The sequence below is a fragment of the Macrobrachium nipponense genome, chromosome 26 (assembly GCF_015104395.2).
Source record: "Macrobrachium nipponense isolate FS-2020 chromosome 26, ASM1510439v2, whole genome shotgun sequence".
NCBI lineage: Eukaryota > Metazoa > Arthropoda > Malacostraca > Decapoda > Palaemonidae > Macrobrachium > Macrobrachium nipponense.
Genome location: NC_087215.1, coordinates 75,567,565 through 75,581,822, shown reverse-complemented (window position 1 = coordinate 75,581,822; position 14,258 = coordinate 75,567,565). Strand labels below are relative to the sequence as shown.

The window sequence follows — 14,258 nt, the reverse complement described above, 5'->3', positions numbered from 1 at the left end:
TAAAAAATATTATTGAAAAGGAATTTGGTTTTTTAGAACTCAATCTCATTCCCATGAATTCACAAAAAAATTGGAGGGTTTTTTTAATTACAAGGACAAATTGCAGGATTTCGTGAAGTCCAACATTATATATAAATTTGAATGCCCAAGATGTCTTGGTATTTATGTTGGATCTTCACGTAGACTGTTACAAGTCCGGTATTACAGCCATTTGGGATTAAGTTACAGAACGGGGTCCAGAATCTCTAATCCCGAGTTCTCTAATATAAGAAAACACGCAAAGATTTGTAAAATAACCATCGATAAGAAACATTTCTCTATCATTGGCACCACAAAGCAAACTACCCACCTAACTACCCTTGAGTCATTGTTTATTAAGCACCTGTCACCTATACTCCTTTTTTTTTTTTCCATCTGTCCACCCGCCAGTGGTGTTTGCGTATGGTAACACTGCGTCCCGGGCTTTCGATAGATACGCTATGTGTAAGTTTTAAGTAAATAAAAGGATATCTGGGTGTACATTTGCAACTGAAAAGTGTTTTAATAATTTACCGTATGCGAAGTACACCGTTAATATTCGAAACAGGATATTATTATAATTGTTGAATGCAAGCTGAATGTAAGTATCTAAAGCCCGGGACGCAGTGTTACCATAAGCAAACACCACAGGCAGGTGGACAGACGGAAAAAAAAAACCGAGTATAGTTTAAAACTCCAACACCTCGTCATCTCCTCTTTCTCTGGCGTGAAGTTTAAGTTGTGTGAAGACCTTACCGTTTTTAGTCACTCAGCTCTTTCCTTCTTTATGAACAGATATTTTTCTTCTCATTCTCTATTTTAACGTTCTGAGTAGTATGTTTTATTTTTTATTTTAATTTTTTAGTTTATTTTATTGTTGAATTTCAATTGCAGACTGATGATGTGTTGGTGACAACATGGAACGTTTCTTAATAAAACACGTTTATATGACTGGCGTCTGATTGGACACCCCTTCCTTTATATATATATATATATATATATATATATATATATATATATATATATATATATATATAATATAAACATACGCTGGACATACGTCACTCAGACGTGTACAGTACATAAACATTCAGAACTAAAAACAAGTAAAACTGTATAACAAACTACACACATACGAAATATAATTTAACTCAAAGTGAAACAAACAAAGGGTGCCAAACTAAACAAAATGCAAATCAAAACAACGCCATCCCCAGCACAAAATGGAAGGAAATTTCACTAAAAAAATAAATAAAATATAAAACAAAACACGCCTGTATCTAAACTTACCGCAGCCACTGTTTTGCTGGCCATTTTGAAGTCAAGTGACAAGTCTTATTTCCTAATTCCTAATTTTTTTCTTCTATTTTCAAACGATAACGACTAACAACAATAACAACTGTGCGGTTCAAATCTGTCTTGCAAAAACGAATCTGCTTAAGGGCGAACTAAGCAAGAGCTCTATGCAATAAATTTGAAAATCGGGTTTCCCTGTCACACTGATGTCACTCGCTGAAGCACCAACGATAAAAGTCACTTTAACGAGTCATCAATTCGAAAACATTCGTCGTCCAATTCCAGCCAGTGCGCTGAAATAACCCGATTTATCAATAAACTGAATCGACGATCGAACGCGGTAAACAGCGTCCACTTAGATTAAATGTTCGCAAACTTATAAAAAGACTGCAACTGAAGTAGTCTCGAATCCGCGGTCAGCGCAGGTCGACGGGGAAAAAAAGGCAGAAGAAGAAGAAAAAGCCCGCTACAGCTACTACTAGCTGCCTCCAGCTGACGGTCAGCTCTGCACTCGAGCGTAATAAAGAAGATCCCTGGTGGTGGTTATCCTTTCGGAGGGGGGAGCGGTTGGTGGGGGTAGGGGGGTAGAGTCTCCGGCACCTTCCTCCCCCTCATCTCCCCCATCTCTCTCTCTCTCTCTTAAGCGCAGTCTCGCCACCACCTGCACGGGGAGGCAAGAAAGTTTTCAAAGCGCTTCTTCTCTTTGCATTACGTTCAGCTTCTAAAGTGTTCCTGAAGAGGTTTTCCGAAAATGTAAATATTTGGCGCTGGCCTGAAGCTACTGAAATAGATAAGACAACTCCGTTGGTTTAGCGATTTTCTTTTTTTTTTTAAGTCTATTTCACGCCTTTCGTGATATATCAAGCAATTAATTAGGTATTTTCCAAGTCGTCCTCTTGTTTCCCCACTGAGGTATTCAGTTTACGTAAAATCTTGTTTAGCGAGACTGTTCTGGCTCGATCCAACCTGTTCCAAAATAACAATCACACTTTCGGGTGAATTTATTTCAAAATACAAGCTGGACGACTCCGAAGTCCATTTTGCCTGACTTTGTACAATCAAGGTTATTTTTACGTATGTAAATCACTTCGAATTTAAATATTGCCTGCTAGATTCCTCCCATTACCTGTGTAATATCGTCGCATTTGAAATCAAATACACTGTACTTTTTCCCTTCAGTAGTTAAACTTGAATATCTGTACTGTAGACTATAAAGACATGCGGGTAAATAGCCGTCGTCAATGTAGCCGCCCTGATAAAGGTCAAACGGCCACAACACAAAATGTCAAATAAAGTAATTTTAATTTCATGTCAGTCTCACATTGATCACAGATAACTTGAAACTAAAAAAAATACTACTTATAAACCTGGTAAATTATTTACCATTTGATGTATTAGTAGTTCAACCCCGTTGAAGTTAATATGTTAAAGAACAGAAATTACCGATTCGATTTGCTATTGTTGACAGGTCACCTATAAGGTTCCAACTAATTTGAGAGAGAGAAAGAGCGAGTCTCTGTCTCTCCTCAGGTCTAGGAATGAAAAAAGTCCAAACAAAGAACCACATTCACAGGAAATTAAAAATAAGGCACACAACGATAAAAATGGACGAAGAAAGCCAAGATGAAATTACAGCCCCGAAAAGCAAACCCTTACCGCCTCCCCCCCCCCCCCGCCAACCTTCCTTCTCTCTCACTCTCTTATCCTTCTCAAGCAATTACTTTAATTAGGAGAAGTGGGTATGTGTGTGTGTGTGTGTGTGTGTGTGGTGTGTCCTATTGCATGTACACAACATAGCCTTTTAAAAGGGGAACGAGAGTGGGGGGGGGGGGGGGAAGACGAGAAGAGGGGTGGAAACGAGAGAGAGAGAGAGAGAGAGAGAGAGAGAGAGAGAGAGAGAGAGAGAGAGAGAAAATCCCAGGTATGAAGTCGACGTCAAGAAGCCCCGTAATTACCGAAATTGTTCGTGAAGAACAAACAAGTTCTCCACTTCCTCATCAAAAGAACTGATTAACTTGCCTTTCTTTTGGGCTTTCTAAACAATAATAATAATTAATAATTAATAATAATAATAATAATAATAATAATAACTTGCAAAGTATAATGTGAAAAGAACAACTAAACCGAGCTGAAAAGTGTAATAATAAAATTTAATAAGAGCCTAATATTTATTCTTTAATAAAAAAAAAAAAAACAAGAATTCAAAACATAAACAGCGAAGTAGGCCAAGCTGCTAAAAGTCAAGAGGCCAACGATAACTTGACGGTAATTCTAAAATAACGATGAAGCCAGAGAAGTTTAAATGCAAATAATAATAATAATAATAATAATAATAATAATAAATAAAAATTAAATACTATAGATCTTGTGCGTTCTACGGACGCGCACGAAACTGAATTGAATATAGAATTTAGGCCGAAGGCCAAGCCACTGGGACCTATGAGGTCATTCAGCGCCTGAAATGCAAATTTACGGTAAGAAGGTTTGAAAGGGGTAGCAGGAGGTACACCTCGCAGTTTCACTATGAATCAATTGTTAAGAGAGGGTGGAAAGTAAGATGGAAGAAAGAGAATATGAAAGAAGGTACCATAAAAGGAACGAAGGTGGTTGCAGCTAGGGGCCAAAAGCACGCTGCATAGAACCTCGAGTTATGTCTACAGTGTACCGCATGAGGTGCACTGACAGCACTAACCCCCTACGGAAAAGCACGCACGAAAAATCGAATAAAGTAAAATTGGTTTCATTTCGGAAAACCATAACCAAATACATTATCGAGACGCTGGTTTTTAGCTGCCAAAGAAAACCAGAATTGTATCAAAGAAAACGGCATATCAAAGAAAACGGCAAAGAAAAAAATAATTACATTCAGCTCTAATGAGAAAGTTGCCAAATTTAGACGACTATATATAGTACAGGTTCCTCGTCATCTTTAAATGAAGGGAACTTATAACAGCTGCAACTAGCCTCTCTTATCGGAATATTAAATTTAATTTATTAATAGCTTCCGAGTAAGTGACATTTATGGGGATACTGCAAAAAAATAAAGAATCTTTTGCTTGATCTTCTTTCACGTTTATATAATTTTAAATATTCACACACACACACACACACACACACACACATATATATATATATATATATATATATATATATATATATATATATATATATATTTGCGAATTAAAAATATCCTCCCAGTACTATAGCTATGTCTATAAATGAATCTAAATGAAAACCACTCATATGTATGTATGTATGTATGTATGTATATGTATATATATATATATATATATATATATATATATATATATATATATATATATATATATATGTAGTGAAATTAGGATATCTAAGATTTACTTGCAATGAAGTTATATTTACAAACTGTTCACTGAATAAAAATATTTTAAAAAAATTAGTAGAATTAAATAAAAAAAAATAAACACCAATTTCTTAATAGTGCCACAATAACAAAAATATCCTCGCCAAGAAATAAAAAAAAAAACAGAGAGAACAAATATTAGAAAGTATTTTTAACATCCCTGAAGAGCTCAAGGAAGAGAGGAGATAAAAACCGTGATAAAACGATAACGATAAAGCAGATGCGCAGCTTCCTATAACTGAAAAAAAAAAAACAATCGTGGTGCGCAGTTATTTACTGGTCCTTGTCGCAAGCAGCGTTAAAAATGCACTTCATGCCAAAGGTTAGTGAGCGCAAACCAAACAATAAATATTTAATGGTGCGTTTGCAGTTGACGGGGTGATCTCTATATATCCAGTAATTAATGGACAAAAACGTTCAACCATTCTTTGAGTCTAAGCAATCGCAGTTCGTCTGAATTATTCATCTCTATTCGTTATTTCAGTCTTCCATCTCAGGCTCATAAAGGTTCAATTAACAAAACCAACAAGTGTTAACCAGGTGTCAGGGTTTTCAGCAAGCTTAGAGAGAGAGAGAGAGAGAGAGAGAGAGAGAGAGAGAGAGAGAGAGGAGAGAGAGAGAATATTCTAGAAAATTTAGCGCAACAGCGAGACCTATACGAGAAAGCGTTCCTTTTCTCTCCAAATTAATATTAGTACGAGACCTTATTTACGAGAAAGCATTTTTATTTTTTCCAAATTAATGAATAATTTAAATTGGTAATAAGACTATACGTTCAAAGCAAAACGCAATGCCAGCGCTTTTTAAGCGTTAAAACGTTAAAATAAAAACCCACGAAGAATAAGAAATAACTAAACGCGCTACCACTGTTGTCACTAAGTTCGTAACCCTGTATTTACATCAACAATTCCCCAGCAGTATCTGCAACGAACGCACTGATAAAAAGTACACAAGTTACACATGCGACGCTTTACACAATACCCCTATAGTGATCTCCAACTACGAAGTTCCAGATATTACGCAACTGCTTACGTATGAAGTGGTTTACGGAGTTGCCGAATGTATACGGTACTACTACATCTCATTGATTTAACACGGTTCTCTTACTCCGCATGGATTTATATATACTACAATACACACTTTACATATACAGCAAGTGTATATATATTTGTATATATAGTTCAGGATGTGTTCAAGAAGAGCAAGACTGCGTTCTAATGTTTAAGTGTGCGTGTGCGTGTGTGTGTGTGTTTCAATGTAAAAAGATTCGACTTTGGTTGTAAGGAGGGGGTCAATGTTGTGGAATTCTATTAAGAGGATACTCACCAAAAACCCATGGATATATTTTCAATCAATTTGAGAGATAAATGTTTAGTCTTAAATTATCCAGGATAATGCTACGCACTGGATATTCTGCGTTATATATTATTCCTGGATAAACTAAGCCGAAACTCAAAAGGAATTGTTAATGTGTTGGCACTTCACTGCTCTGCTACCTTGGTGTAAATCAAAGGTTCGGGTCGATGACGTAACAGTACCTGTACCCCGTCCACCATACCATCATGATGATCATCAACAAGTTGGGTTACTCTAGCTTGTATCATGCAGGGTTGCCGCTAAGTCCGCACATCATCGAGAAACTAGCTCCGCACCGGGAGTTGTAGTGTTAATTGGCAAGCAATGTTATTTTACTACACTACTAGACTAAATAGTCACCTTGTTTATATTATATTAACCGTATCTTACCAGTATATGAGTTGGGTTTACTAAGTAGACCTTTTTAGAGTTAGAGTATCCCCTTTCCGAAATTCAGTTGCTTCATATCTTCTGAAACATTACGTAACTTTAATGATGGTCAAATTTAGAATCGAACGAGACACGCGGACAGTGTTCAGCCTTGAAGCTGATTTATTACATTCGATATAGATATATATATATATAATATATATATATATATATATATATATATAATATATATATATATATATCTATATCGAATGTAATAAATCAGCTTCAAGGCTGAACACTGTCCGCGTGTCTCGTTCGATTCTAAATTTGACTATCATTAAAGTTACGTAATGTATATATATATATATATATATATATATATATTATATATATATATATATATTACGGGACTATTCTTAATTACCATATCTTCTATGGTATTGTTATAAGAGAACATTAAACGATTTAAGTATTGATTTTATGGTTTCAAATCCACGAAAATAAGGTAAGCTAAGTATATTTTTAGGCATTTCTTTTTCATTAATAGCAACATTATAAAACTTTTTGTGAGCTTTTTGATAACATAAATCAATTAAATGAGGTGGGTAGCAGAGATCGTTTCCTATCTTTTTTATGTATTCTATTTCTTGGTCCAGATATTGTGGACTCGTGATACGTAAAGCGCTTAGGAACATAGAAGAAAGAATTTAAATTTTAATATTAAGATGGTGGCCAGAATAAAAATGTACATATGTTAAATTATTTGTGGGTTTTCTATAAATACTGAATTTGCATTGGAAAGATTCTCTATGTATTAATACATCTAGGAAAGGGATGACATTGTTATTTTCAATTTCAACAGTGAATTTTATGGGTGGCACTAAATTATTCAATTTAGACAGTAAATCATTTACATCAATACCACCAGGTAAGACTACTAAGATATCATCGTCATATCGGTACCATTTTAAGGGGATAAGTGTGATACTCGGGAGGTGTTGTCTCAAAAAATTCCATATATAAGTTTGAAAGGAGAGGTGATAAAGGGTTACCCATGGCCATACCAAATATTTGTTGGTAATATTCTGCATTAAAAATAAATCTGCAATCACAAATACATAACTTATTTAAGGAAATTATGTGACTAACGGACATAGGCAATTCATGCAGTACAAGTTCATTACTTAAATATTCTAGCACAGAGTCAATAGGGACTTTTGTAAACAAAGAACATACATCAAAACTGACAAAAATATCGCTAGGGTTTAGTACAATGTTATTTAATTTTTTCACAAGATCAAGAGAATTCCGGATTGTGAATTAGACACAGTTCCTAGTATGTATATATATATATAATATATATATATATATATATATATATAATATATATATATATAATTACAAAGGCAAATTGAAGATAGCTGGACCTAAAGAATGAATGCATTGTAAGACACGTTTGGGTTACGTTATCTGCTGTTGTCAAAATCGGTTCTTGACAATCGTATGATCGTACCTATCTGATATTGGCGCATGAACACTCGAGACTAGTGAAAATGGTTCATTTTTCAAAAATATTGGTATTTTCAGAAAATATTATATAATTTCAATCATTTTTATAAATGGAAAAAAAAGTTTTAAAAGCATAAATATATATGCGGACCTACAGCGCCGCATACATGAGAAGTGCAGTCCGCAGCTCTACATTCAATGACTCCTCCTCGAATCTTCTCCGCACTTTTGGTAGTTTCTCCGCGCTTTGGCAACACTGCTTGTATGGGTTGCCCGAGGGCAGCTGAATCTACAACAACAACAACACCAACAAAGTGGATTTCCTACGGGCATTCGTCACTGAACGTGGATTCACCGCAACTGTCAAGTCGACGTATAGATAAACAGCTAGCACCAAAATACGGATATACGTCAATTCCGTTAATTTCTGAACGACGCCATTCTGAAACAATCATAATCATACACTCCTGAAAATCGACACCAGAAGGCCTAGTAAATAGGGTTGAGCTTATACTGACCGTAGGCCTTGCATATCATCTTAGAACAGGCCTAATCCAAGGAGCAGAGCGAATTCTGACCGTAGGCCTAGCTTATCACGCCAGGCGAATTGGCCTAGTTCAACTGGGAAACTTAAGTCTTGCCATATCAAGGGCAAATTTCAACCAAGAACAGAACCCTTTTTTGGCGATTAATCTTGTATGAACTACACAGTCTTTTAATTCATACTACACCTTCAATTCTCTTTTTTTATATAAAATATAGTTCAAGGGCAAGGATCAATGATCAAAAAGGGTAATTTGATAACAAAATCGTCCCTGCTATTGACGGTAAGACTTACTATGAGTCACCTAGGTCTAAAAGTGTCTGAAACTGACTGGAGCCCAAGCCAATTATTCATAATACATTCATTTTCCTTTAACCTAAACCTTTGTCATTATTTACAAGATATTTCTCGAATTCAACATGTTCGGTTATTAAAATTTTGTAAAATTAACACATACTTTAATTATGTGATTAACTGTACATCACCATAACTGAAGATATTGAACTCGATGTCTTGTAAATAATGCCTAAAGTGAAGTTGAAATCTTTCGCCTGTGGTCTATTGAAGATTTTTTCTTCGCATTCCTGTGCTTCAGTTATGGGACTGTAAAAAAAGGATAAAAAAAAAACAGACGAAAGATTTCTTCAATACTTAAATTAATAGTCAATACCTTCGTCTAGCCATGCAATTCATGGTAAAATATATTTGTCCAAAAACAATTGCAATTATCGGTAAACCGCTGAGGTCCTTGTCATCCCCATTATATACTTATATATAATAATATATATAATATATATAAATTTATATATATATATATATATATGTGTGTGTGTGTGTGTGTGTGTATAATATATATATATATATATATATATATATATATATATATATATATATATATATTTCACATTTAGTTTCGTAATAAACTAACGAAAGCTTGGACAGCAAGTGTAATTTTTCCGGTAGAGATATGACAAAATGTCACTACCTTCGCGAGACGTTAGCCTTTGTGGTATATATAAACGCTCACTTCCAATATCACACTTATCAACCGAACTCCGTTTTTAGAATACTCTTATCAATGCGTTCCTATGACACAACTTCATTACCACTGCGCGTAATCTGGTTTGAATGAGGCACATTCAATACTCGCCAAAAAATAGATAAATAAAATATCATAAATGACCGTCGCACGAAGCAAAAAATGAAGAAAAATTCCATACCGATAACCAAGAGTTCTGCCAAATGGCATGACGTCAAATTTCCCTTGGTTTAAATGCGTGCCGAGGACATTATAAGTTTCGACAATTTAAATCAAAATACCTCACATCCCAATGACTGTTTACACAGAGCAAACGTCACTCTGCAATGTTTACAAACAACAGAACACAACTTGCAAATATGTACAAGCCTACATGTTTACAGAATGAAGTATTAAAATTACCAAAATGCCACCCAAATCAAATATGCCGGGAATTTCAGACAAGTGCTAAAATGAATAATAAACGAGGAACATGCGCAAATAACACTCACTTTTATTGAATATGTCTGCGGTAGACTCAGTCACACAAGGAAAATGTAGGTTTACGAGTACGTGGCCGACTTCAACAACGGCCACAGAGTTGGTGCTTAAAGGAATGAACACCTGCGTGAACCTACTTTTGTAAGAAATAAACTACGATGAGTTACCGTTTATCGTAATTGACGGTAATAAATGTTACCAGAACCTCTCACAGATATATTACCACAAAACGTCTTCACAATTCTGTAATATTTCAGCATTCGTTTTCTCTGAAAGTAACATCAGAGTTATCCGAAGTATGCAAGCAATAAATGATTGTAAGTTTAGCCGTTAGCAACGCCGCTAAAGCGTTTGAGTGGTGCGAGTCTCGGCATCCACCAATAGTAATCGAAGGTGTGACACCACTGACCAATCACAACTGACGGATAAAGGGTGACGTAGGGTCCCTTCCAGCATGAAACCATACACAAAAGCACTCGTCTGGAATGTTATTGCTCTGTGGAATGCAAATAAAATGTAATGTGAATTACGAATGCGTTAAAATAGTGTTATACATTTTGGAACGTACCCAAAGTCCCAAACACTCCAAGATTCAAGGCATAAAAAGCGTTCAATATGAACGTGAGAAACATCATATGCAGCCAGTAAATGAACATGTCTGTAATTCCTGGAAGGAAACTTCTCCCTACACACGTTGGCTATTTTTCGAACGTCTTCTCTCATGCCGAAATGAGCCCCATTAATCTATAACACAAAACTGTAGTGTTGGGTAAAGGGGTTCTTCATTTAATTCAGTTATCAGTCACGTCAGTATTGAGTATGATAGCTTACTTGTCCAGGTACTAAAACGTAGAATTATTCTCCCCCTCTCAGCCATACAAAATCATATAATTAGACTTAGAGGTATTCAAGATAAAAAAAAAAAAAAAAAAAAAAACAAAAAAAAAAAAAAAAAAAGGTGGGTGGGGGTGAACATACACAACTGGAATTTTTAACACCATCAACCGGTTCATACACCTCACCAAGATCCAGACCTACACAAAAAGCTTATCTGCCCTGTCGAAGTCGAACCCATTCACACTATTCCATTCACGTATTTTTCCACGTTCTCGAGAAACTCCACTCTATGCGAGTCTGCGGAAGACCTAAACCGTAGTTACCTGTACGGCATTTTTTTTTTACTTCCCCCATTAATTATTGTCAACGTTTATTTCCATACTAAAATATATTACTGGATATTACCACTCAGAGTTTCCGAAAATTAAATTAATATCCGTTACGTTACAACATAGTTAAGAATATCCGAATTAGTAACTCTACTCACGTAAAGATTGTAAATTTTATTTTCTCGTTTCGGCAACTCTAATCATTTTAGAATGATTACGCCTACCACGTGTACGAGTACATTTATTTTGATAGACCGTCCCACCAGTAGAGGTCTAAAATATCGTAAAACAATACATTTATTGTGATACACTATCCCACCAGTAGAGGTCTAAAACATTATAAAACAAGTATTTTACAAAGAGTAGATATGACACCGTTGCCTCTCAGGACAACGCTAGGCTTGAAATCTCTGACGTTCTGCCTACTGATTTTACAGCCTAGATTTTATCATTGCTCAAATCCATACTATTCTTGGTCTTAACGTTCTTAATCCTACTCATGCATCTTGCTTTCTTTTTCACCTAGTCAAAAAGCTCGTTCGAATCTATTCTTAACCTTCAATACATACAGTACGCTTCGCCAATGTATACGCACCACGAACATCCGTGCAACCTGAGCCCTTTGTTTCAGCTATAGCAAGAGACGAGGGCAATGGTGCATGATGCAATCCATTAAAGGGTATTATTAGGACGATAGGAAATAGTTTTCTAAATCGGACGATTCTTGACGAAATAGTTGCTTCACTTATAAATCACTAAACGCCTCTTCTCTCAGCCTATTTTGGGAACACCAATACGAATCAACTTCTTCCATTCCACCATCATCCAGACTATCATTCATTGGCAAATTAATACACACACACACACACACACACACACACACACACACATATATATATATATATATATATATATATATATACACATAAATACTTATCACATCACCGTGATTCATATAAATCATTCGAGCTACAAAATGTCCTTTAATATATAATTCCGCTCTACCTCGGATTGATATATTTTCATATATGTACCAAAAGGGGAATTTTTTAGTCGCTAATAATTTCGTCCCCCATCGGATCGAACCAATGTCCAGAGTAGCGCGAAGAATTAGATATTAAAGGACAACATTTGTAGCTCGAATGAGATATATATATATATATATATATTTATATATATATATATATATATATATATATATATATATGTGTGTGTATATATATATATATAAATATAAATCATTACATCACACTATAATTTCAAAGGCCAATGATATCGTTTGATATTTTGTTTCTCTAACTAAAAGCCACTAAGTAAGAATTTGCCACGGACTTCAGAGTGAACTCAACGCACGGCACTCTACTTGCAAGGTGGTGGTAGTGTATATCAATACCTCAGGGATGAAATACAACGCTGGTGAAGATATAAAACAAAAGCACGGTAAGGCTGACCGTTTCATCTTCGACAACGATGTTGTTTAAGGTTTCATTCCATTGTTTGCTGACTGGATTACATAGATGATGTGGATTTTTTTACGAAAAGTGAACCTAAGATGGACCTCCCGATTGGCAACAAAAGGCTAAATACAGAGATCTTAAGTTGGAAAACGGGACTTGAGGGTATGGGCGTCATCTGCGAGGGGGGGGGGGGGGGCATATCTCCCACTTTTTATTCTAGGGGGGACAACATACCAATTGTCGCCCCCCTAACTTTTTTCTTCTAAGTTTTATATAACAGATGCTGCAAATGGGGCTATTAATAATATTATTTAATATATATTCAACACAAACGAGTAAAATCCTTATCTGACCCTCAAGGCATAGCTATAGTAGATTCACATCAAAATTTTGAAAGACGTATCCCTCAGGAGAGGTGGAACATACATCCTGCCTATGTTTCCTCAGGAGAGATGGAACATACATCTGCCTATGTTCCCTCAGGAGAGGTGGAAAATACATCTGCCTAAGTTTCCTCAGGAGAGGTGGAACATACATCCTGCCTATGTGAATTCTCTCGAGAGACTGAGAGTTTCCAGTCCTGTGATTGGCTTATCAAAAGCCAATCAGGAGCGTCGTAAGGGACTGGCCTAGACATCAGATGTGCGGTTGATGTGAATCTACCAGAGTAAATTGTGAACAAAATGCCAAACACACGGGCAAATGTTTTTGGCAATTTTTTAAAGCACCTTTATCATTTTTGGCTGTATCCAGAAGCAAGCACTTTATGTTATTGTTTGCAAAATTTTCATTTCGTACGTTCAACAACCAATTCATTCAGTATTGTCCCCCTCTATAATATCTCTTGCTGTTCCACTTGTATACTGTCACTAGTACTACATTCTCATTCATGCCATTCGATTATTTACTGCTGTTTTTGCTACCATCCCTAACCTTAGTTATTAAAACCCAGATTGGAGTTAAAGCTTGTATTGTTACAGGAGGATATTATTTTACACTCAATGGAGCCCTATAAATCCTATAATATACTGCACCATTAAATAATAAATTTATTACTATACTTATTACTTATACTATTAAGCTTGTAATATCAAATAAAGATCATAGTCTCTACAGAGTTAAGTGGAACTGTATGCTGAGGATGCCACAGAAGACTTGTACCATATTTAACCAATCTGTAAATTGTGGACTTATAACCTTGTTGACTGACTAATATTGACAAATCAATCACCCTTTTCCCTTAATATTATCCATATATTCATATTACATCAAAATACACCAAATCATGTTTATCTCTTCGCTCGCCAATATTAACCCAATAATTTTTCAGAATGTCCCCTCCACTTTTAGAGACGGATGACACCCCTGCTTGAGGGGGCGGGGCTATAGTTATCTCAGCCTTGGTGGAGTTTTGTGCAGTCTCCGAGCGAGATTGTTCTTGATGGGGGCTATAGCACATATAGACCTGTGCATTGAGCTTCTTCACCACCTGCTGCTATTTCCTTGATAGCATTCCTCCACTTCACCTTCAAAGTGCCTGGGTAGTACTACGAGGATGGTGTAAAATTATGTAGGTCAATAACCTAGAATTATGTCCATTTGACTCAGCAGTTCCCCCATTACTGAAACTGGATAATGG

At 35.7% G+C, this 14,258-nt stretch overlaps 1 protein-coding gene across 3 annotated transcripts in view; it reads right to left on the bottom strand.

The window, feature by feature from the left end:
* Positions 1–14,258, bottom strand: part of LOC135200451 (cystathionine beta-synthase-like) — a 189,514-nt gene that overhangs the window by 172,436 nt on the left and 2,820 nt on the right. The window contains exon 1 of one of the 3 annotated variants that reach the window (XM_064229111.1): positions 10,008–10,164. The exons of 1 other annotated variant lie outside the window; for it this stretch is intronic. Coding sequence is in view for 1 of the 2 variants with exons in the window: in XM_064229108.1 (XP_064085178.1) it covers positions 1,309–1,332 (24 nt within the window). In the remaining variant the exon portion in view is untranslated. Of the gene's footprint in view, positions 1–1,308; positions 1,763–10,007; positions 10,165–14,258 lie in introns of those variants that run through there. One more of the 3 variants, XM_064229108.1, reaches the window with a different exon arrangement.